This window comes from Nomascus leucogenys, chromosome 4 (assembly GCF_006542625.1).
Source record: "Nomascus leucogenys isolate Asia chromosome 4, Asia_NLE_v1, whole genome shotgun sequence".
NCBI lineage: Eukaryota > Metazoa > Chordata > Mammalia > Primates > Hylobatidae > Nomascus > Nomascus leucogenys.
Window position 1 is genome coordinate 141,336,154 of NC_044384.1, and position 26,028 is coordinate 141,362,181.

Below are 26,028 nucleotides of genomic sequence, written 5' to 3' on the forward strand. Positions count from 1 at the left end.
GCTGGATAGCCAAGAGCCCTGTAATGCTTAGCACCCAAGCACTAAATATGAAGGACTAAGAAAGGTTTTCCTTAAGTTGTGCGGGGAGGGACACTGCAGGGAAGGAAAGAGATCCAAAGCTTCATAATGTGACACTTAAGAACAGTTGAGTTTAATAAGGGAGCTATTCATTTCTACCAGGAGCTCACGTCATGCCTGCTAGTGAGAAAGGCAGTAAGCTGTGATGTTCCTGTAATTAATGAGCTTTATTTTTCTAGAACAAACATGGTCAGGTGTGGTGGCTAACACCTGTAAGCCCAGCACTTTGGGAGGCCTAGGAAGGCAGATTGCTTGAGCCAAGCCTGAGTTTGAGACAAGCCTGGGCAACATGGCGAGACCCTGTCTCTACAAAAAATACTTAGCCAGGCATGGTGGCACATGCCTGTTAGTCCCAGCAACTTGGGAGGCTGAGATGGGAGGATCACCTAAGCCCAGGAGGTCGAGGCTGCAGTGAGCCAAGATCCTGCCACTGCACCCCAGCCTGGGGCACAGAGTGAGACCCTGCCTAAAAAAAAGAAAAAAGTATCAGATCTTATGCTGAGCCAGGGGCTATCTCTCACCCGGTTCTTGAAACCTGTGAGCCTGGGGGCAACGGTAAACTCTGCAGGATGGGGAAGCAGTCCCCAGAACCTCACAGGTAGGATCCTGCCAGTGGCAAAGTCTCAGCACACGGCGGTGAACACTGGAACGACACAAATGTCCAACACGCCTGTGGCCCTAGCACGGCTTCTAAGTGTGGCTCATGTGAAAAGCTAGCGAGGGACCACTGGCTCCAAATGTGAGCCCCATTTATTTTCCATTCAAGACAAACCTTGCTAAGGATAAGGAAGGCATCTATGTTAATTCAGCTGCAGGTGAAAGTATTCCAACTTGGACTGGCTTAAGGAAAGAGACGCAAAGAGAAACAGGGAGATGGACTGGTGGTTTTTGGTCAAAGAATCCAAGGAAACGCTGAAGAGTGAAGCCATGGGAAGGGCAGAAACATGGTTATAGCTCAGGAGCTTGGGACCAGCAACCATTTCTGCCTCCTCCCGTGGGCCTCAGCCTCCCCTGCTGAAAGCAGATCTTCTGCAGGGTGCAGCACCATGGCGGCTGCCAGCCCTAGAGCTTCAGTTTCCAGCTCCCATCTCTGGAAAACAAGCACACAAGCTGCAGGAAGGAGACGCTGTCCAGACAGGGTCAGATGACCCACCCCAGGGGTCACTGGCACCTGAGGGCAGAGTCCCAGCAGCCAGTCCAGCACCACAGCAACCATGTGAAGGGGGCTAGGCCAAGGGTCCCTAGTGAGCCTACAGGACCCAGCTCCATCACACCGGGCTCCACGTATGAACGTGAACATATACCCACAGCAACCATTCATACACACCTCTCTCACATTTCGGCTTCCATCCTGGTCTCTACCATGGGTAGTACACTCGATAGCAAACTGGCTGAGGAGGGAAGGAGGAAGAGGGTAAAGAGGAGGAAGAAGAGGGAAAGAAAGAACAGAAAAGGAAATTTCAGAACTGTAGAGACATCTTCATAGTACTCACCCCTCCCCATCCAAAACACCTGTTACTGTGTACTTACTGGAAAACAGTGACTAAATCTTCCCGATTTGGCTTTAGGGCAGTTCTAAATTAAACTTTTATTTTGTGTGTTTAATTTCCTATGCTACTGCTCTTCACAGAAATTACTTGGGCTTAAATCCCAAAACCTTCAAGGAATTAAGCACAAAAGTGAAAATATTAGTGAATATTTTCACTAATATTAGGGTGAATAAGATGCTGTCAGATACATCTTGACATATATAAATAGTGTAGCTAACACATGGCTGGGGATGAGTAATCGGGACCAATGGACACCAAGAGTCTCCTCCTAAATGGACAGTAAGAAATTGCCAGGTCCAGATTCCATGTGGCACTGAGGGCTTCCAGAAGGACAGGACTGTAAGAAACTCATTAATAGATGAGGGAGGCTGAGAGGAGAAAGAGCAGAAAAGGAACTACGAATAAAAAACAAAAGGGGTCCAGTCCTGGGGGGTCATGGCTGTAATCCCAGCACTCAGGGAGACTCAGGAGGGAGGATCACTTGAGCTCAGGAGTTGAAGATCAGCCGGGGCAACATAGTGAGACCCTGTCTCTATTAAGAAAAAAAAAAGGAGACAGGTAGACAAAAAGATAAGAATCTGTGTATAAAATGACAAACAATAGTACAAAACTTAGATTTTCTTCAATATCTTCCCATATCTTCCCCCTTTAGAATACACGTATTTTTGAGTCTCTCCCATCTTTAAAAACCCTACCCCCCTTTGAACCTGTTGCCTTATTTCCAGCCAAGCTGTTCAAAGAGAAGCCAGGATCTGCAGGTCTCCACACTTTCCCGCCTGGCCATGGTGCCTGGCTCCCGCCCTCCTTCTCTTCGCCGATTATTGTTGGCAAAAGCTTTTGGTTGTCAAATGCAATAGCTGTGGCCCACCATCCATTTCTTCCTGATGTTCTCACTTCTTTTGGTTTCCTGAGTACTCTTTGCGCTTTTTTAACTACTTTTTCCACATGAACTTAGAGGCTCCTTGTCCTCTGCTTTTTTTTTTTTTAAGTTCTGAGGTACACGTACAGGATGTGCAGGTTTATTACATAGGTGCAGCAACCCACCATGGCACACATTTACCTATCAACCTATCACCTACATATTAAGCCCAGCAGGCATTAGCTTTTTTTTCTAATGTTCTCTCTCCCTACACCCGGCCCCAGTGTGTGCTCTTCCCCCACCCCCATCCTCTGCTGAGATCCCACAACACTTATCCCTGCCCTCCCTTCTCCTGATGCTACCCACTCTGTCGGAGCTGGGTGGAGACACTTGCGGAAAGGCAGGAGAGTAGGAAAGTAGAACCCAGAGCTGGGAGGCACTACAGAGCCAGCCACTACTGTGTAAGGGAACCTCTCAGCCTCTGCTTGACTCTTTCTTCTGCCGAAAGGGAGCTCACTGCCCCGCAACGCAATTCCTTTGTGATAAACTAGACTGGGGCAATCAGGAACAACACTGCCTGCAGGAAGCGATGGGAATGGAAGCTGCGTAAATGCACACCCATGTTGACCATCAAGAGTCATTTTCAGAGAATCTTTTCCCAAGAGGTTACAGGACTACGGGTTTAAGTAATAACCAACCTTCCTGCTTCATAGGTGGACCCAGACACCAGTTCTCCCAAAAGGAAGGCTGGAGCCCAGGTGGAGTTGAAGGCCATGTGCACCTACAGCTTAGCCGCGTGCCATACACCATAGCTCTTGCAGGGAATGTGGTGATGTCACGTAGCCATCAGTCACTCTTATAAAACAGGGCAACAGCATGACAGTACACTGTCCCCTAAGTGTCCCTACTGGATGCATCACACTGCAAAACAAACATTCTGTGCATCTGGCAGGAGCCAGGTACCATTCTAGGCTCTTTCCCTATTATCTCATCTATTCCCAGAAATAGCCAGTGTCTTTTACAAATGAGAAAACTGAGGCAAATTTATCCAAGGTCACACAGCCAGTAAGCACATGACGCACAGCTCTGACTCGCAGTCCAAACGTGAAGTCCCTGTGCTTTCCACCAAGCAAACATGTCCTTCACTGGAGAACACATTTCTGAATGTGCCTATTTATACTGAGGCGGCAGACATCGACGTATGGTCATGAAAGGTCCTGTGGAGAGAGGTAATAAGCAAGCATTCATTTCCCAGCATCACACTTCACAGCATAAATGAGTTTCCATAGCTTGGTATTAGGAAAAGAGAGGAAAGTGGTACCCTTGGGAGAAAAATATGAATGATGCTAACAGAATGCAGCAAACCCAATAAATCCAGAGACTAATATTGCTCTGTGATCTCCGTAGCAGTTATGCCGGGACTGAGAACCACCTTACGAGAGTTCTTTGTGGAACTTGTTATAACATAAAATCATCTCTTGATGCTAGCACATAAAACAATGTCTTTTTTATGTAAACACAACCTTGGGGAAACTGCAGATAACTGTGGATCTCTTTAGGATATTTTCTTCTGTCACACTGGGAGCCATTTCCTTCACTCACCAATATTTTTACATATTTGTAGAATGACTTCTCTTCCACAAATATTGAACATGAATCATAATGCAGATGCTAAAAACTCAGATCTCTTCTAATAACTGCTTGGAAAGTCAGCCATTGGACACACACACAGTCGTAATAAAGTTTCTAAAGATGAACGGTTTGTGCTAGAAGGTAAAAACATAGCTTCCATTTATTGAGATTCATTAATATTAATACCTATTGGCCTGAATTATACTAAAAGAGTTGTACTGAACACACAACTTCCAAATACAATACTACAGAATATAAGCTCAATCATTCTTTAGTTCATTTAACTAATGGTTATCATGTAACAGACATGCCTAGGTGTGGGAGGGATCCACGTAAGTAAATAAGCTCTCATTAAATTTGCAATGCCTTTATAGAGAAAAAAGAAATACAATAATCAATATTATAAACTTAAATAAAAAGACAATATATGAAGTCTTCAAATAATATGACTGCATACCAAATGAGTAGTAAAGAAAATAAATGCTAGCAATTCCTAAGCAAGGAGGGTCAAATGGGTTGGCAGTAATGGGTAAACAGAAGCTTGGCAAAGAGAAAAAAGAAGTGCAGGGGGGCCGGGCGTGGTGGCTCATACCTGTAATCCCAGCACTTCAGGAGGCCGACACAGGCAGATCACTTGAGGTCAGGAGTTCAAGACCAGCCTGGCCAACATGGTGAAACCCCATCTCTGGCTAATCTCTAAAAATTAGCCAGGCATGCTGGTAGGCATCTGTAACCTCAGCTACTTGGGAGTCTGAGGCAGGAGAATCACTTGAACCCAGGAGGCGCAGGATGCTGTGAGGAGGCATCACACTACTGCACTCCAGCCTCTGCAACAGAGCAAGACTGTCTCCAAAAAAAAAAAAAAGAAGAAGAAGAAGAAGGGGTGTATTATCAATAAAGCCATGTCCTGGGGAGAGATCAGGCAAGCTGGAAAATAATCAAATGTGGATGTAGAAATGCAGGACATAATATCTCTATCAATTAATAATCAATAAGCACAAAACCGCAGCGGTTTACCTTTCCATGATCAAAAAAACTTACTCACTTATTTCCTAACTTAGAGACTCAGGTCATACTTTATCCCACTCTTTTCAGCGAAAGTAACAAACTTTTCAAAGCTAAACATTTTAAAACTCCCTTAGACAGGCCAGGCATGGCAGCTCACACCTGTAATCCCAGCATTTTGGGAGGCCAAGGCGGGCGGATCACGAGGTCCGGTGATCAAGACCATCCTGGCTAACTCGGTGAAACCCTGTCTCTAATAAAAATACAAAAAATTAGCTGGGCATGATGGCGGGCGCCTGTAGTCCCAGCTACTCGGGAGGATGAGGCAGGAGAATGGTATGAACCCTGGAGGCAGAGCTTGCAGTGAGCCCAGAACGCACCACTGCACTCCAGCCTGGAGGACAGAGCGAGACTTCATTTAAAAAAAAAAACCTCCCTTAGACAAAACAAAATGGAACTACGTAACTACAAAGTGAAGAACTGTCACCTATAGAAGGCAACACTGCCCTGGATCCCTTAGAGATCAGTAAAGTCATGTATCTTTCCATCATAAGGAAACACAGCAATACAAACTATAGGAAGAGTCAGGGAATCAAGGCAGGAAAGAAGGTTGAGGACAAGAAGAAGTGAAATCAAAGTCATTTGTTCAGGGTAACTGACTGTCAAGCTACAGAATTAGTAGAAGTTATCAAAAGAACATGTCAGAGCTACCCAAAATACTACTGTTGATAGAAATACAGATACAGAGTAGAAAGTGCCTTTGGAAGGCAGTTAGATCTGTATCTATCCATCCTCCCTGCTTTCTTCTGAGGCTGGCCCCAGCCAATGGCTCAAGCTCTAGGTCTTAGCCAATTAGAAATGCATGTGTGGAGTAAGAGTTTGCAACCATGGTAGGATATCAAGAGATAGGAAGAACTTGAACCAAAAAAAAAAAAAAAAAACAGGACAATTCAAAAGAAAAAGTTGGTGAAACTATAGTAAGATTCAGAAAACCTTTTCTGTAAAATTCCAGATAATAAATATTTTAGGTTTTGAGGGTCATATGGTTACTACCACAACTACTCAATTCTGGTATTACACTGAGAAAGTAGACACAGACAACAGCTAAACCAATAAGCATGCCTGTGTTCCAATAAAACTTTATTTACAGAAACAGGTGGTAGAAGACTCTTTCCTGATAAAAACACTGAGGAAGTCAGGAATAAAGAGGAACTACCATAACTCAATAAACAGCATCTGCAAAGAAGCCTACAGCTAACATCATATATGATAGTTTAGTGAAAGGCTGAATGCTTTTCCCCTAAGATAGATACAAAGTGAGAATGTCTGCTCTCAATACTTTTTTTTTTTAAGGCTGGGGAAATATCCACAGATCACCACTTTTATTTAACATAATACTGGATGTTCTAGCCACTGAAATAAGGCAAGAAAAACAAAAGGCACACAGATTAAAACTCTACTTCCAGGTGATATGGTTATCTACATAGAGTATCTGATAAAGTCTACGAGAAAACTTCTACTAGAGTTCAGCAAGGTTGAAAGATGTAAGATCAATATCCCAAAATCAACTGCATTTTTATATACTATCAATGAACAGGTGGAAACCAAAATTAAAGATACCATGTCATTTACAATCACTCCAAAGAAAATGAAAAGCTTAGTTTAGGTATGAACATAGCCAACATGCACAAGATCTACACACTGAGAATTACAAAACGCTGCTGAAAAAAACTGAAGGAAACTTAAATAAATGGAAAGACATGCTGTGCTCGTGGATTGAAAGACTCAGCGTAATAAAGACATCAATTCTCCCTAAATGCAATTCCTATCAATATCCTAGCAAGGTTTTTCTGTTGACAGAGAGTTTATTCTGATGTTTATTCAGATGTTTATATGGAAAGGGACAGACCTTATAACAGCTAAAACAACCTTGAAAGGGAAGAATAAGGTGGGAGGGATGACTCTAATATTAAGGCCTGCGATATAACCATCAAAACCAAGACAGCACGAGAATGTCATAGAGGGAGACCCATAGACCAATGGGAGGGAGTAAGGACCCAGAAACAGATCCACACAAATACGGCCAACTAATTTTGGACAAAAATGCAGAAGTAGATCAATGGAGAAAGGATTTCAACAAATTACACTGTAGTAACTGATATCCATAGACAAAAAAAAAAAAAGTGTTGGGAAACAGAATCTTGTGTGCACAGCCTTTTAGCCCCCACTCAGTGGCCTAAGAATGGACCCTGGGCCTGGAACACATCTCACCAACAGATGAAGAGCCCTCATCACCTGTGGCAGGCTTATACCTTGTGTGTGAATACATATCTCTCCCTGCTGCAAGCTCATGTTTGTTCTGCTTAAGGGTGTGTGTCACATGGCACCTGGCCAACCTCATTGCTCTATCTGTTCTCCACCCGGAAAACAGGATCCTTTAGTTGCAGTACAAGAGGGGTGCTCATAGGCAGACCACCCCATATGGGCAGCCACGAGGGACCCCTGGCCACAGGGAACCCATACACACTAGTGAAACTGATCTTGCTCTGTCTCTTCTCTGTGTAACTATTCCTCCCTCGAGTGCCTGACTGTGTTGTGTTTTCCTTGGAGACTCTGGTACTGAGATATAGCGGGCACAAAGTGTCTGGATCATATTCCTGATGGTTGGCATAATCATGGTTTTTGCTGTCCTCCAGGGAGCGCCAGCATTCCCTTGGAACTGAACACCAGTACACGGGGTTCTGTTTGACACAAATGAACCTCAAACTAAACATCAACCTCAACCTGAAACAAAAATTATCTCAAAATGGATCACAGACTTAAATATAAAATGTACAACTATAGAACCTTAAGGAAAACAAAAAGCATAGGATAAAATCTCCAGGATCAAGGCAAGGCAAAGAGTTCTTAGACTTGACATGAAAACATGACCCACGAAAGGAAAAATTAGGAAGCTGGAACTCATCAGAATTAAAAACTTTTACTCTGTACAAGTCTTAAGAAAATTAAAAGGCAAGGTACACCCTAGAAGAAAATATTTACAAACCACAGATCTAACAGAAAACTAATTAGAATATATAAAAGAGTCAGCTGAATAGTAGAGCAATAATTCAATTAGAAATGTTTAACATCTACCAAAGACATTTAACAAAAGAGGATATACAAATGACAAATAAGCACATTAAAAGATCTTCAACATCCTTATCCACCAAGGAAATAAAAAGTAAAACCATGATGAGATAGCACTACACAGCTACCAGAATGGCTAAAATAAAACAGTGACACTACCAACAAACGCTAGAGAGGATGCAGAGAAATCAGATCCTTCATATGTTGCTGGTGGGAATATAAAACTGAACAACTCTGGAAAACAGTTTAGCCGTTTCTTATGAAACTAAACATGCAACTATCACATGTTAAGTGCCCAGCAATTGCACTCCTGGGCACTTACTCCAGATAAATGAAAACTTATGTTCACGCAAAAACCTGGACATGAATGCTCATAGCAGCTTCACTCATAACAGCCAGAGACTGGAAACAATCTAGGTATCCTTCAATGTGTGAATGGCTAAACTGTGGTACATCCACACCATGTAATAATACTCTGTAATGAAAAACAACAAGGTACTGGTACATTAACCAACTGGGGTGAATCTCAGGGAATTGTGCTGACTGAAAAAAGCCAATCCCAAGAGGTTATATACTGTATGAGATCATTTAAGTAACATCCTAGAAATGACGAAATAACACCAATGGAAAACAGGAGTGGTCGCCAGAGGTTGTAGATGGGCAGGGGGTGAGGAAGAAGGTGAATGTGGCTATAAAAAGGCAGCACAAGGAATCTCTGGTGGCAGAACTGTTCTGTATATCGACTCTGTCATTGTCAATATCCTGGTTGTAACGATGTACTATAGTTTTGCAAGATGTACCACTGAGGAAACCAGGCAAAGAGTGCAACACATCCACACAGTACAACAGTTTGTATAACTTCTAACAACTGCATGTAAATCTAAAATTATCTCAAAATTTAAGACTTAATTGAAAAAACAGCAGGTCACACTTGGCCTGTGGTCTATTATTTGCCAACCCCTGGTTTACAGAAAGGTGCTAAAACTTTCTAATCCATTTCACCCAAATGTGACTGGGTGACTCCAGATGCAAATTGACTAAGTTTCCAGAACTAACAATACCATAACCTGGCTGCCACACTGTATTTAGAAACTAATCCAAATGCACTGGCAAAGATCAAAGGCCCATAGGACATTTTTGCTCCCTTGATAGAAAGGTGGGCATCAGCTACCTAATCCTCTTATTTTCCACAAAGTATTCATCATCACAGAATTCTTTCCATTTTCCATTCTGATCCAAGACTCCTTAGGTTGGCTTCGAAAGCATTATATAACCTCGCACCAACTTTATATCCTTGGCAAGATTTAACAGGGAGGTACCCATAAGCACTCACCATATACATACCATGTGCTGTGATTAACAAACATATCAATATTACAACTGTTAAAGAGGGTGTAGTTTTGTCATGTTTCATTTTAATAAACTATGTGCATATATACCATGGAACATTATGCAACCATTAAAAAGAACATATTAAGTCTCAGTAGACTAAGAATAGAGAATTTCTTCAACCTGATAAAGAACACCACTTTGGTTTGAATGTGTCCCCTCCAAAATTCAGGTGTTGAAATTGAATTCCCAGTGTGATGGTACTAAGAGGAAGTACCCTTAAGAGGTGATTAGATGATGAGGGTTCATCCCTCATGGATGAGAATAAAGCCCTTATAAAGGAGGCTTCACAGAGCATTCAGCTAGCTCACTTTTCTGTTCTTCTGCCATGTGAGGACAGAGCGTTTCTCCAATCCAGATGAACCATCTTTGAAGCAGAGAGCAGCCTTCAGCAGACAACTGAACTTGCCGACATCTTGACAGTGATCATGGACTTGCCAGCCTCAAGAGCTCTGAGAAAATACGTTTCTGCTCTTTATAAATTACCCAGTCTGTGGTATTCTGTTATCAAAACACGAATGGACTAGGACAAACATCAATTTTTAAAAATCCAGAGCTAATATCATACTTAAAAGTAGAAACTAGATGCTTTCCCACTAAGTTCTGGAACAAGGCAAAGATGTCCACTATTACTACTCCTATTCAGCATCATACTAGAAGTCCCAGCTAATGTAGTAAGACAAGAAAAAGAAATAAAAGGTGTACACACGGGGAAGGAAGAAATAAAACTGTTCATTCACAGATGACATGACTGTCTATGTAGAAAATCCAGAAAACATCTTGGAACTATTAAGAAATTATGGCAAGGGTGCAGGTTACAAGATTAATATACAAAAGTCAATTATTGCCTTTCTACACCAGCAAGGAACAACTGGAATTTGAAATCACGAACAAGACCATTTACATCAGCATCAAAAAAATGAAATATTTTGGTATTAACAAAATATGTGCAAGATCCATATGAACAAGAGTAAAAATCTGATGAAAGAAATAAATCTAAATAAATGGAGAGATAGTCAATGTGCACAAATAGGTAGATTCAGTATTTTCAAGATGTCAGTTCTTCCCAACTTGATCTGTAGATTGAATGCAATCCTATCATCGCAATCGAAATCCCAGCAAGTTATTTGTGAATATTAACAAACTGATTCTAAACTTTGTATGGAAAGGGGAAAAAAAGAATAGCTAACTCAATATTAAAGGAGAAGAAAAAAGTCAGAGAACCGATACTACTCAACTTCAACGATCAGCAAAAGAAAAGACATTTGTCTGTTTTGACAAATGGATCAGAATAAGGAGCCCAGAAATAGACCCACATAAATATGGTCAACTGATCTTTGACAAATGAGCAAAGGCAATATGATGGAGAAAAGACCGTCATTTCAACTAATGGGCTTGACCAACTGGACACCCACAGGCAAAAATAAATCTAGACACAGACCTTACAATCTTTACAAAAATCAACTTGGAATGGATCACATAGCTAAATGCAAAGCTATACAAATCCTGGAAGATAACACAGGAGAAAATCTAGGTGACCTTGGGTTTGGCAATAACTTTTTAGATACACCAAAGGCACAATCCATGAAAGAAATGATTCATAAGCTGGATGTCATTTAAATTAAAAACTTCTCCTCTCCCAAAGATACTGTGAAGAAGATAAGAAGACAAGCCACAGGCTGGGAAAAAAATTGGAAAAGACACATCTGATAAAGGATATCCAAAATATACAAAGAGCTCTTAAAACTCAACAATAGGCCACTGATGATGGCTCACATCTGTAATCTCAGCACTTTGAAAGACCAAGGCGGGCAGTCTGCTTGAGGTCAAAAGTTCAAGATCAGCCTGGCCAACACAGCAAAACCCCATGTCTACTAAAAATTCAAAAATCAGTCAGGCATGGTTGCACATGCCTGTAGTCCCAGCTACCCAGGAAGCTGAGGCATGAGAATCATTCGGGCCTGGGAGGCAGAGGTTGTGGTGAGCCAAGATCACACCACTGCAGTCCAGCCTGGGCAACAGTGTAAGACTGTCTCTAAAAAAAAAAAAAAAAAAAAACTCAACAAGAAAACAACCCAACTGAAATATAGGCAAAAGATTTGAACAGACACATCACCAAAGAAAACATAATATGGCAAATAAGCACAGGAAAGATCTTCATCAGCATATATTATTTGGGAATTGCAAATTAAAACAATGAGATCCCACTAAATGTCTGTGGAATAGCTAAAATCCAAAGCACTGATGACAACAATTGCTGGGAAGGATGTGGAGCAACAGGAACCCTCATTTATTGCTGGTGGCAATACAAAATGGTACATCCACTTTGGAAGACAATTTGGCAGTTTGTTATAGAACTACATATACCATACGATCGAGAAATCACACTTTTGGGCATTTACCCAAATGAGTTGAAAACTTATGACCACACAAAAACTTGAATAAAAATGTTAATAGATGCTTTATTCATAATTACCAAAACAATTATAGATCCACATGTAAGTGATGCACATATTTATTCAATAGGTGAATGCATCAACTGTGGTACATCCATACAATGGAATATCATTGATAACAAAAAGAAATTGGCTATCCAGCCAGGAAAAGACATGGAGGATCCTTAAATCATACTGTTAAGTGAAGAAGCCAATCTGAAAAGGCTACATATTGTATAATTCCAAATACATGACATTCTGGAAAAAGCGAAAACTATGGAGACAATAAAAAAAGTTCAGTGGTTCAAGGGGTTCTTGAAAAGGGGGAGATGGACAAATAGTTAAAGCACAGAGGACTCTTAGGGCAGTAAAGGTATTCTGTTCTGATACTGCAATGGTAGGTACATATCATCATACATCTGTCAAAACCCACAGACAGGATGATAGCAAAAGTGAACTCTAATGTAAACTACAGACTTTACTTAATAATAATGTAACCATATTGGCTCATCAATTATAACTAAAGCAAGATGTTAACAGGGGAAACTCAGGGTGGAGTGTGTGTGGGAACTCTGTACTTTCCACTCAATTTTTCTGTAAACCTAAAACTGCTCAGAAAAAAAAAAGTCATTTAAGATAAAAGAACACACTAAAGATATACCAGCTGGGCCAGGTGCAGCAGCTCACACCTGTAATCCCAGCACTTTGGGAGGGTGATGCAGTGGATCACCTGAGGTCAGGAGTTTGAGACCAGCCCGGCCAACATGGTGGAAACCCGTCTCTACTAAAAATACAAAAAAATAGCTAGGTCTGGTGGCAGACACCTGTAATCCCAGCTACTCGCGAGGCTGAGGCAGGAGAATCACTACAACCCGGGAGGCAGAGGTTGCAGTCAGCAGAGATCGCGCCATTACACTCCAGCATAGGTGACAAGAGTGAAACTCCGTCTCAAAAAAAAGAAAAACAGCTGTATCAGCTGAAATGGAGATATTATGATGTACTATTAAGCAAGAAAAGCAAGATACAGAGAATACAATCTGCTCCATTTTTATAAAAAACCAACAATTGTGCATGTGTGTGTATGATTTTATGAATGCAGAGAAAGGCTTTGGAGAATGCTTTATTGGGTCTGAACATTGGTTAGTTGGGAAATTGGAAAAAGGGTAAAAATGATTCAAAATGTACAGATCAAACTTTGAGCAAAAATACAAAGTTGGCCGGGCACAGTGACTCACACCTGTAATCCCGGCACGCTGGGAGGCCAAGGCAGGTGGATCTCCCGAGATCAGGAGTTCAAGACCAGCCTGGCCAACACGGGAAACCCTGTCACTACTAAAAATACAAAAATTACTCAGACTGGTGGCTGGGCGCCTGTAATCCCAGCTACTCAGGAGGCTGAGGTATGGAGAATCGCTTGAACCCGTGAGATGGAGGTTGCAGTGAGCCGAGATCACGCTACTGCACTCCAGCCTGGCCAACAAAGCAAGACTCTGTCTCAAAAAAGTTATTATATATTATTATAAGTTATACTAATAATTATTTTATGTATTTTATATATATAATTGAAGTTTCAGCCATAAAGGCCCTGAAGCCAAGAGGAGCTATCTCAGCACACACAGGGTAGGAGCAGGCACTGTCAGGCAGAAGAGGCAACTCCTAGCGCCACTGGGAGGAGAAACCAGAGACTGACAGGAGGGTGACTCTGTTCCTTCCTACTTTAAAACAACATACAGAGTAAACAATAGAGTCCTCATTTTAAAAACTGTATCAATTTTGTTTATCAACCATCCGACAACACCGGAAGCAAATGTATACACAAAATGAAGCCCAGACTTCAGCTCTTTCAAAAATCTCCTTATCCTGAAAAAATAACTGCCAGGTTGTTAATGAACAAAAATAGTTCCGCCTTCAGTTCCATCATTACATTAATAGAAATCCTTTGGCTCATATCCTACATCTGGAAATTCATATCCAAATTCACATAGCTTAAGTCAGGTGTGTGTTTCCCCAAAACTACTGCAGCAAACAGCTACGAAATCCTCCAAGGTCTAACCCGCACCAGAAAATAATTTTTGCTTTTTATTCCACATATTGAAATAAATCCACAGAGCTTTTTAGTATAAGCGTAAGCCTGAAGAAAAACAAAAAAATTTTTTTAAGTTATCCAGAGTGGACTCCTGAAAACCCCTCTTACATTCCAAGGACGGGCCACCAGGCGAAGTTTCTACTCCTGGTGTCAGGCGCTTTCCCAGCAACCTGCATGGGGCTGGTCAGGGACAGACAGCCTGAGCGCCCTGTTATCAGGACCACCTGGACACCCTGGGGCTCTTAGAAGCACTCCTTCATGCTGATGCACACATCTCGGAGTGCGAGGAATGCTGAATGGTAAGCCAGACACCCCAGGGTCCAGCAGAAGCCCCTGCAGAGGGCTCACTGGTAGATGAGGTGGCTCTTTATAGACTGCCTCTCAGGAAGAGGTAAGGCAATGGAGTTTTCAGCAATGCAGTGCTTTCTCAGGGGCTCTGTGACAGCCGGCTATTCCATTCTGCAAACTCTTACGCGGTTTTCATCTGCTAACGACAGTGCATTCAAAATTTTACTTCAGGTCTCATTTTCGCCAGCTGGAAAGCTATGAATTCCCTCAAAGTCTTCCATTTTCATGACTCTTCTCTTTTGGGTACAATCAGTTAAAATATCAGATCTTTTCAGCAAGCCAAAGAATAATCTGTGGCCTCATCTGAACAATGCTTTTTAATTTTGCACGACTTTTGACCTATGCAAAGTATAAAATACCTAATGGTAAATACCTAAATAAAATACTTTATTTTTTTAAATCAAAGGTAAAATATGAAAACTTTTTAAAGGAAAATTCTACGCTAATATTGCTTTCCTATGGTAACATCTTTGAAAGAATTCATTTTATAAACATGCTCTGGGAAGACATTCGATGTTCCTAAATTTTATACTTTAATGTAATTATAATCATCTAAATATATTGTCACATTTCTTCCTGTTTCATTATTACTAGTCTTTGCTGTATTATGATGCAAATTTAATACACTTGTTCAACAAGTTAGTGGATCAGAAACATACCCTGCTGAGAAACACTACAGACGCACTTCCATGAAACGATACAAAATTCCTACAGAAATACAAGAAACCATGCCTTTTAAAAAAATAAATAAATGGGGCAATAGCCTAAGTCCCCTTTCATAAGAGGCCCAGCTTACAGAAGAGGTACCAGCTGACCCAGAGAACACGGAGGTCTCTGGTGAAGGAAAAATCAATCATTTGGCATCATGAGTCAAAGTCATCGAGTATCTCAGTGAACGGAGAGGGCATTTTGATAGGATATCCAGGAGAAAGCAGTTGGAATCTGAGAACTCTGATCATGCCAGCAGCTTCTATAACCAGGCTAGGAGTTCAGAAAACACAGGGGGGGAAATGACTACCACCAAGCACCAAATACAGGAAAGGGATTCTACCTTCATCTCCCCAAGGAGAGATACTGTAGTGAAAGCACAAAACAGAGCCCCAAAGCCCTAGTTCCAGCTCCAACTCTAAGAGCAATCCAAGGGGAAACAGCCCCAAGGGGCAGCAGAGAAGTGGAAGAAGCCAAGTTTAGCCTTGAAAGCCCCAAGATGTTTTAGACGGGGCTGCAAGAAAAAAAGAAAACATTCTGTGTCTCAGTCCTTCAGACTGCTGTAACAATTTATCATAACCTGGCAGCTCATCAACAATAGGAGCTTCTTTCTCACAGCACTGGAGACTGGAAGTCCCAGATCAAAGCACTAGCAGGTTCAGTGTCTGGTGAGAGCCCAAATTCTGGCTCACGGACAGGGCCTTCTCACCGTGTCCTCACATGGCCGAAGAGACTAGCTAGTTCTCTGGGGTCTCTTTTATAAGGGCACTAATCCCACTCATGTTCCACCCTCATGACTAAGCACCTCCCAAAGCCCCCACCTCCTGATCTCCCATCACCTGGTGGGGGTGAGGATTTCAACATGAATTCAGTAGGGGCACATATGCATTCAGACCATAGCAACCTGGGAGGAAGGAGCTCAGAGCAGGAGCCAGCCTGGGGGTGGAAGTGGAGATCTTGAACACTGAGGCCAGCAGGAAATTACAGCAAGCGTCCAGCACTGAAGAGTGTCATTGGACAGGTCCCAGTCGCTGCTGTTCCCTAAGCAGTGAGAGAATGAAATTCAAATTTTAGGTAGATGTTGATAACGCTCTCAACAGCTCAGGCAAGCGAGAGTGAAGACAGATCAGAGACCAACGAAGGAAAGAAGTCATCGGGACTCATGGGAGGAAGGACAACTCAAATGCAGAGGTAAGGCTCAAAGATGACCCTGACTGCGGCTTCTGGGATTTGAGAGGAGAGCAGTGCCACCGGGAGAGGTTGGGAAATGAAAATATGCAGTCAACCTTTTGGAAGCAAAATGAGAAGTTTGGTTTTAGATCTGATTTCAGGGTTACAGCATCTCGTAAGCATTTGGAAACAGAAAGGCAGAACTTTCACAAGGTGAAATGAAGCTTTCAGACGAGGGTGGTTGGAAGCGTGAGAGAAGAAAGCAAAGCCATGGGCAGACTCTTACCCTTCTGACTTCTTACCTCTTTTAGCTTAAAATGTGTTAAGGAGACAGACACCAGTGGAAATGGTGGAATTGTTACCCGATGACAACTCAGTGCCTCACTAGAAATCTGACACAGCTAATTTGATCCACTCCTATCACATACATTTTCATTTGGCTGCAGAAATTCCATCTAGCTAATAGTTTTCTGATGCGATAGGAAAAACCAGTAACATAACCACAAATGCAGGCCGGAGCCCCCAAACCCTGATGCTTCCTGTATCCTTCAATGTACTGTGATCCTCCCCATTACTCCAACAGTTAAGGACTTACCGATTATGTGCCATAATATATAACATGCGTGTGTCTGTTGGCATGATACTGCTCAGAGGAACACTGGCCTCTCAAAGAACTCAACAGGTTATATGCTACAGTCTTTCAACAAGTATTTATCATCAGCTTACTGTGTTCCAGGTACAAAGAATAAGTCAATTCCTGCCCTCAGTTCACTGTGTAGTGCTACATATCGATGAATATCGTGATGCTCACAAAGTTGGAGTTTATGATGTGAGAAAGGTAAGAGCAGCATGTAGAAGATCCACAACTTTCATTCATCATGCACTGACACCCTGAAAGCATCTCTTGCAGAATTCAGTCTTCCATACATCCCCAGAGGGTTGGCAACGTCAGCTGAAAAAGGAAGGCAGGGCCAGCCAGCTGCTGCTGCATAGGAAGGGGCCTGGCCATCTGCCAAGGAGGAACGGATGATTGACGGCCAGCTGCTGGGACCCATGCAGGAGCCACACCAAGCTTAATAAAGAGGCTTCCACTCAGGTCCTTGCTGAGGGCCTGGAGGCCACTCACCCTCATGAGACCCATGTCCCAGGCTGATGTCTCCTCACCCAACCAGCCTCCCACTCCTTGCCTCAGCTGTCCTCCTCTCCTCCCTCCCCCACCCAAGGCAGGGGCTCACAGTGACTCCTGAGCCTGAGGATCGCAGGCCAAAGCCCCACGTGGACTGCACTGGGCTTGATGACCTCTTCCCCAACACTGCTGCAGAAACCTAGCAAGTCTCTGCTCACAGATTTAAAGATGAGGGGCTCCCCAGCCTTCATGCTGGCCAAAGTCGCAAACATAACTCGGGGAAAAGTTCAGAGAAATCAGCCAAAATCCATCGCCACTAATGGAAAATCTCAGAACACGCCCCATGGAAAATGGGGCAGCTCTGTTAACTTCCCTGTATCATCATGGTCACACGAAAAGATGACATTTCTGGTCTTTGTTCTCAGGCATTAACTATATTCTTCCCAATATCCATAAAACACTATTGACTGCCTGGTGTGGGCAGCACTCTTAGTGAAGTTCTGCGAGCTCACTACATGGGGAGGTGAGACAGATTGTGCAAGTTCCATGCGAAAAAACATCTAATTAGCAACGCAACATGCCATAGAAAGGAATCATAAAGTAGTACACAGCTATTTGTCCAGTAGAGAAGAAAGGGATCACTTAGGTTGGAGAGAAAAGCCATGGGTTTCCGGGAGAAGTAGTATTAGAGCAGGGCAAATTTCAAGGATGCTTCCTTGAAGATAAGGATATATGGACAACACAGGTCTTTCCTAAGCAGGCCTTTAATAGACATTTAATGAATGAATAAGTAAAAAGATCCAAGTGTGCAATCCACACTATGGGTATGCTCGTGTGAGCAATACAGAGGCACAACAGTGAAACACGTTAGGCAGAAGATGGGGTTCTATAGGGACACGGTGGAGAAAAAGACTGGGAAAGTAGTTAAGAATCACATTGTGGGAGGTACAGAATACCCTCATCCCAGGGACTTCAAGGAAACACTAAACGTTCTGGAACAGGTTGTAAAATCAAAGAGCTCTGTGCAGGATGCAAAGAGGGGAAATAACAGTTCTGTATCCTACAATTTAGAAATTAATCACACATTGGGGAAAACTTTTCTAAAAGGAAAACTGTTTTCTATCATTTTCTTTTAAAAATCAATGTACATCACCCACAATAAAAGAAATACACATAATGACTTCCACATAATAGTGGAAGGAATTTGTCCCCAAAGATCTGTTCTTTGTATAAATGATGCCACCACAATTGATGCTTCAATAAAAATGAATATTTATGAAATGTAAAATGACTTGGATTAACTTATTCCGATTTCGCTCTCTAAATTTAGATTTTTAAATCACGCCAAAATGTAGATTTTGATTACAAAAGCAAGTTGGAGAAAAAAGATGTACTTGACAAGAAAAAGAGAGCAAAACTGAAAAAAAAAAAAACTTCAAATAAGTATGACAAAAGATGACAGAAAGGTGGTCAATTAGACTAAAAACAGCGAGACAGATCATCTTCAAAGTGGAGTTATTTAATTCACAAATGCAGTCACATTACAAGAAGTTACAAAAAAAGCAAGAAGTAAAAAGTCTACGTCTTCCATCCACCCTCATCTCATCACACAGCCCTCTCCTCAGCTATTAATTTCTTAGCTATCCTTTCAAAGTTTCTCTATACATCTTATTTTCCCTTCTGTTCACAGAAGTTATCATACTATATATATGTACACTGTTCAGACCTTGCTTTTTTCACTTAACGCTACATCTTCGCAATCCCTCCATACCCATTCACACAGATGTTCCACACTCTTTTTAACAGCTGCATATCCATTGTGACAATGAACCATAATTTATTTAACTAGCCACTACTGATAGGCATGTGAGTTGTTTCCACTCTTGCGCTATTGCAAACAAAGCTGCAGCGAATAACCTGGCACAGTCATCATTTGGCATGCATGGAAGTTACGACCAGAGGATAAATTCCCAGAAATTGAATTCCTGGGTCAAAAAGTATATGCATTTAAATTTTTGATAGATACAACCAAATTGCCTTCCGTAAGAGTTGAGCCAATTTATACTCTTGCCAGCAATGTACAAGACTGTCTTTTTCCTTAAGAATTTACCAACACAGTGTATCGTCAAAGTTCTGGATTTTTGCCAATCTGAAAAATGAAAAATGGTATTTGCATTCTCATTATAAGTGAAGTTGAGCATCTTTTTATATGCTTAAGAGCCAACTGTACTTTTCTGTAAACGGTCCGTTCATAACCTAATGTCTATCTTTCCAATGGATGTTGGTGTTTTTCTTATTTCTAGAAGCTTCTTATATAATTAAAAAGATTGGTCCTTCATCTATGATATGAATTGCGACGATTTACCATACTTTGTCTTTTGGCTTTGCTTATAGTGATTTTTGCCATGCAAAACAATTTTACTGTGATATGATCTAATTTATCAGTCTTTTTACTGTGATATAATCTATCAGTCTTTTACGTTTTCTGATTTTCAAGCCATGGTTAAGTCATGGCTTCCCTCACACCCAATTATAAAAACATTCTGTTCTCATGTTGTTTCATGTTTTACAATTACCTAAATGGAAAAAGATTATAGGAATTAAGGCCAGAAACTCTATAGCCAAACTGACTAGGTTCATATCCCAGCTCCACTACTTATTAGCAACGTATGTTATTTCAACTGCCTAACATCTACGGGCCTCAGTTTCCACACCTGTAAGCGGTGATAATAGTTACTACTTCTTTGGGTTACTGTAAGGATTAAATGCATTACTAAATTACTACAGTGCCTGGCATAAAAGACACTTAACAAGTGTGAGCTATTATCATCATATATCTGGAATGTATTCCATCAAACATTAAAATTTATCCTGGCTTATGGTGTACAGATCCAACCTTTTTTACCATATGGCAACCCAGTTGTCCCAACATCATTTATTGAATATTTCACCTTTTCGCCACTGACTTGAGATACCACCTTTATCAAATGCTGCATTCCCTTATGTATTTAAGAACTTCTGATCTTTTTTCCTTTTGTACTTGTTGAATTGCTTTGTCTGACCACACTGGCTGTACCTACAATGTAAAATAATAATCTATCACTCAAAGTAGGCCAATTCATGTTATAATCCAATTTAGGTAGCCTGGGAGCAATTAAACATTAAAAAGTTTAAAGGTTTGAATGTTACCTTCTTACAAAGTATAAATCAACGACTAGATCACACTTAATAAAAAGGTGGAAGTTTCTTTAATACAAAAAAGGTGGGATTTTTAAAGGTGGGATTAAAACTAAGATAACACCAAAATTTTGTTAACAGTGCACACTGTAAAAGATACTAGGCTGTGCTCACTCCTGGTCTTGGTCTGAACATCATTGGAAATCTCAACGTTTCTTCATTAAGCCTAAAGTGGACTTTTGGGTTGAAATAGATATGTTATGTCAAGGAAATAGCCATTTATTCCTGCTCAGGAATTATCTGCTCTTTAAATAGTTGGTAGATAATCTTGGTGAAACTAGACACAATGCTTTGGGAGGAGGTAACTCTTTAATAGCTTTATTTCTTCTATAAAATCAAGCTGCTTAAATTTTCTACCTCTTCTGGGGTCAATCTGGATTAATTATATTTTCCTAAAACATTTTCATTTTCATCAAAGTTTTAAAGTTTATTTTCAAAGAGTTCAGTAGTCTCCTAACATTCTTTAAATTATCTGCTTTTATGATCTCCTCTTCTCAGGTCTTATTTTGTGTATTTGTACTTTCGTCTTTTTCTTGAGACTACCTCATTGTTTATAAATGTTACTGGTGTAGTTAAATTTTTTTTCAAAGAGCCACCGTTTAGATTAATACATTGTTCTACTGTTTTTTCTATTTAAAGTTCTTAAAAGAGAATACCTTCTGATGGTGCTCTACATCTGTTTTTAACATCTGTTAGTGCTCAAAAAGAGCACTGTAACAAAAAAATACAACAAACTCTAAGAATGTAAACGCAAGAAAGCCAAGATAGAATCGAACTTGTTAAAGTTATTTTAAACGACAGCTCCAAATCCCAAACAGCTGATCCCACTGATGCTGTACAAGAAGGTAAGATTCATTTCCAAACACAGATTGGCAATGTTTCCAATATGCAAAAACAAGTTCCACATAAATGTTGGGCTTTGTGTTAGCCTGTTTTCACACTGCTATAAAGAACTACCTGAGACAGGGTAACTTATGAACAAAAGAGGTTTAATTGGCTCAACAGTTTCACAGGCTGTATAGAAAGCACGGCCAGGGAAACCTCAAGAAACTTACAATCATGGCAGAAGAAGAAGCTGGCACATCTTCACACAGGGGAGCAGGAGAGAACGAAAGAGCGTAAAGATGGAAGCTACACACTTTTAAATAATCAGATCTCGTGAGAACTCATTCGCTCTCACGAGAACAGCAAGGGGAAAGTCCACCCCCCATGTTTCAATCACCTCTCACCAGGCCCCTCCTCCAACAGGTTGGAATTATAATTCGAAATGAGATTTAGGTGAGGACACAAAACCAAATCATATTGGACTTTTACAATAATTATAATAATTTACCGGAAATAAGATCAGTTCTGACTGTAAGGAACCCACATCTTAACAACATGGAAGGCACTCTGAGGTTTTAATTATGAGCCTTCCACCTGCAGCCTATTTTGAACAATACAATACCAATACAGTTCAAGAAGTATGAATTCCCCTTGTCCCTCAGGCCCAAGTTCTCAGAGTATTGCTTGGTGGTCAGGCACTGAAGCACAATGAGACCATCTCCACATATAGGGCAGACACATTGCCGTGTGCCCTACCAGCCAGCCAGCGCTGCCCAGATGCCCCTTAACGTGAATAGAGCAGGCGGGCAAATGAGGCAGTCCAGGGCAGGTTCAGTTTTCACCACTCACCCTAGTAGGCCTGTTCATGTTTTGATCCATTTTACGTAGCCTGGGATAAATTAAACATTGAAAAACTTTGAAGGTTTGACTCTTTCCTTCTTGCAAGGTGGAAATCTTGGCCACAGTTTGTAAAAGGGTGGAATGGTCCTTAAGAATATAAAAATGGTAGGATGCACGCTAACATGATAATCTTTAACACCACAAGTATTTGGTAACGGCACACACCTGATACTTGGCTTATCTAAAGGCACTAAAGAAACAGGCCTTCTGCAGTAAAAAGGTGATGCTTTTGTCACGCAACTTTTGAGTCGGGGTACAAATAAGAACAGACACGGATGGAGGTAATATAGAGAGGGGAGGAGTTGTTAAACAGGATGCAAGTTGCAGTGGAGGTGAATTCCACATTCAGAACAATACTAAATCCTTAAGTTTCAAGTTGACAGCTACTGAAACCCACTGAAGAGATAACACTGCCCATTTCTGGAAACAGTCACGGCTTTCAGCAAACTGTCAAGGCTCAGGAGTGGAGACTGGTACATCCACAATCTAAATTTCGAACACTTTTTGTGGAAAAAGTTACAACAGATGAACAATAAGGACATAGGCATTGTAGGCTTGGCCCTACACCAAAAAAAAAAAAAGTTTACTGGCCCAGATAGAGATGTGTTGGTGTACCAAAAACACTGACAGCTATATGGAGACAGCAGAGCCCGGAAAGGAACCAAGTCCTGAGGTTTTGCAATTAAAAGTTACGATGGGGATAGGAAAAAAATTGTTGGCTCATTTCAGAAATGTTTGCTAATCTTTTACCAAAAATGTCATTTACATATTGGGAAACTGATTGCGAAGGCGTTGGTTAAGATAAAGCCAAAGTAAATTTTGGTCTATCTCGACCTTGAACCAGTTTGGAAAGCTGAACAAGAGTTTTTGGATTATTTGGGTTTTTTTTTTTTTTTTTGGCTTTTTTTTTTTTTTGGTGTATGGGAGGGCATAGCAAAGATACAAGCTGAGGAAGTTTAGCATTTGAAAAGTATTGCCGTTAAACATGCACGTATAAATACCTGCCTGTAAAAGAAAGAAAAAATTTTAAGATGCATGTAAAGGTTTAGATAATCTGGTTATATTTTATATATCTATATATAAATATACATGTTTACTAATCTAGATTTGTTTCAAAACTCAATCTCTGCATTTGAATCAAAAATAAACTTTTATAGCTGAATCGGAGGTGAAATGATCGGCAAACCAGGAAACAGAAACTAATTCGATTAATAATAAGCCAGTCACACAATTTCTAAACTGCCTCTAATCCAAAAAACCTCTACCTTTTCTAATCTCATACTGATTATTCTACGAGATGACAAATTCTCAATATGACCTCCTCCAATCCTCAACAATTCTTGAAGGAAAGGAAAAAGAAACTTCTAAGGAAATTCTTTAAATGCTGAATTTCTCTGGCAGAGCCATGTGTACAAGATTAAACATCATTTAATCCTCCAACAGCTCTAACGCAGTGGTTTACAAGCTAAAGCGTACATTAGAATCACCTGGAGGACTTGTTTTAGCGACTGTTGGGCTCCCACCCCAGAGTCTCCGATTCAGTAATGGGGCAAGGCCAACCCAGGTGATGATGATGCTGCTGTGGCAGGTGGGGGCACTTTGAAAAGCGCCGCACTAAGGTAATACTAACGTGTGGCCCTGGTACTGGGAAACGCGTGCTGTCTGCAACAGAAACTGAAAGATTTTGAAAACTTTTATGGCAATTTACCATTACATAGCATCGAAGCACGTGAACATTTTTGTAGTATTTCACCCTTATTGTATTTTCCCAAAGTACTTGTGTGAGAACGACTAAAAAGTTTTCCAAGTTTGAGGAGCATCGCTTTAAGCGGACCCAGCAAACGGCAGCCCCTGCCCCCCGGGGAAAGCGGGGCCGACCTAGGGCACGAGGGGGGACTAGGGGGGACTCTTGCAGCCAGAACACTGGCCTGAGACGCAGTTCCACACTTAAGGGTTTCACTGTCTCGCCTCATTCCAGCGTTTCCCGAGACAACACTCGCACCAGCCCCGCTGCAGGTGCCCTGGGTCCCGGCGGCCGGAGCAGAGGAGACAAGAAAGGAGGGCGCAGGCACAGCGCCGCGGGCGCCCGCAAGCAAGGGCAGACCCCAGCAGCACATTTCCTGACCAAAACTTGGGGCCGCCACGGTATGCACTGCGGGTAAGTGAGACCGATGCACTAGACTCCTTCAAAGTGCCCAGTTTAGCTCCAGAAGATGAGAAGCCAAACAAAGACAAAGCGACGTCAGTGTACCCCAGCGTCGCCCCGGCCACTGCCGGCGCCCCTTCGCGCCTGCGCAGACCCCCACTCCGCGACCCGCCAGAGGCCAGCCCACGGCTTCCTTCCGGGCAGCGGAGGGCGCGCTGCCGCCGGGCATAGGCGCGCATGCGCAGCGTCGCCGCCCGCGCCCTCCGTGTGGCCAGTGCTTACCCGCTACAAGGGTCTGTTCCTTCCGGTCCGGCAAGGCCTCCTGGGGGCTGACGATGTTCGAGGCCGAGTTGCCCATCCTCGGGACGGGAAAGAGGCTGTGGAGGAGGAGGAGCTGGCGAGCCCTCCGGGTGGCCGAGAGCATGGGAGGGCGCCAGCCGAGGGGTGGTCCCAGGGGACGGCGCTACCGGCAGCGGAGCCGCCGCTGGAACGGCAGAGAGTGGGGTCCGCGGCCGGAACCGGGGGGCGGCAGGGGCGCGGGCGGGCGCGGGGCGCTGCTGGCGGGGCTGGCGGCCGCCCGTAATCGAGGTTGCCCAAGGCCGGGGCCGTACCGGCTGTCACCGGGGGCGTGTTCCTTCTGGACGGGGGGTGTGGCCCGGCGAGTTCCTGAGGTTCTCTCGGGACGAAGTTCTCGGGCAGAGAACAAGTGCGCTCCTGTCGTACCAAGTACGTGAACCGGCAGAGGCCAAAAAACAGCGTCGAGCCTTTGGGGATGGGGTTTGATTTTAAAGTTGCTGCCGTGTCGCCCCGACTTCGCAGTTTAGCAGTGCCCAGTAAGATAGAAGAAGACCTGCCTTGCAGCCAGCTAGACTGTCCGTTTTTATTGGAGACATTGTCATGACGGCCATCAGAAGGATTCTTATTCGTCCAAAGTGAAAACTAAGCACAGTTCTCAAAATGCGCGAAATAGGGAAGATGAATTCAATATTATATGTTTAAGCCCATTTTGCAGGGGCCAAAATACGGGAGCAAGGCACCAACAGCACCATTAAGGCAGTGTAGGTGGACTTAATGGTGGTGGTGTATCGTTCTTGTTTCTCAGATCATAGGAGATGATATTTGTTCGTGTGACATTCTCAAACTAAATGTAAAGTGGTTGGAGCCAGTTGAGTGACTTGGGAGTTAATCTGTGTGAGATTTTGGTTTAACACATGTTCTGCCAAAATGGGCAAGTCGTCTTACATAAGGGAAGGATCTTCAGATTAGCACCCACAGAAAGGAGGCTTTCACCCAGCTTCCTGCATGGATTTAGTTACCACTTCGTTTTCATGTGGTCTGGACTGTAAGGAGGGCAGGAGGCTTAGCAGTGCTGCAGTGTTGAATGCAGTGTGTTGGCAGGCATACA

At 42.3% G+C, this 26,028-nt stretch overlaps 1 protein-coding gene across 3 annotated transcripts in view; it reads right to left on the reverse strand.

Annotated features, from left to right (window-relative positions):
* MSRA (methionine sulfoxide reductase A) overlaps positions 1 to 25,495 on the reverse strand; it is a 376,253-nt gene extending 350,758 nt beyond the window's left edge. Inside the window, exon 1 of one of the 3 annotated variants that reach the window (XM_030812392.1) lies at positions 24,906 to 25,495. In XM_030812392.1, coding sequence (XP_030668252.1) covers positions 24,906 to 25,047 — 142 coding nt within the window. In that variant the 5' untranslated portion in view covers positions 25,048 to 25,495. The remainder of the gene's footprint in view (positions 1 to 24,905) is intronic. The other 2 variants (XM_030812391.1, XM_003271424.3) reach the window with 2 other exon arrangements.
* Between the last annotated feature and the right edge of the window lie 533 nt (positions 25,496 to 26,028).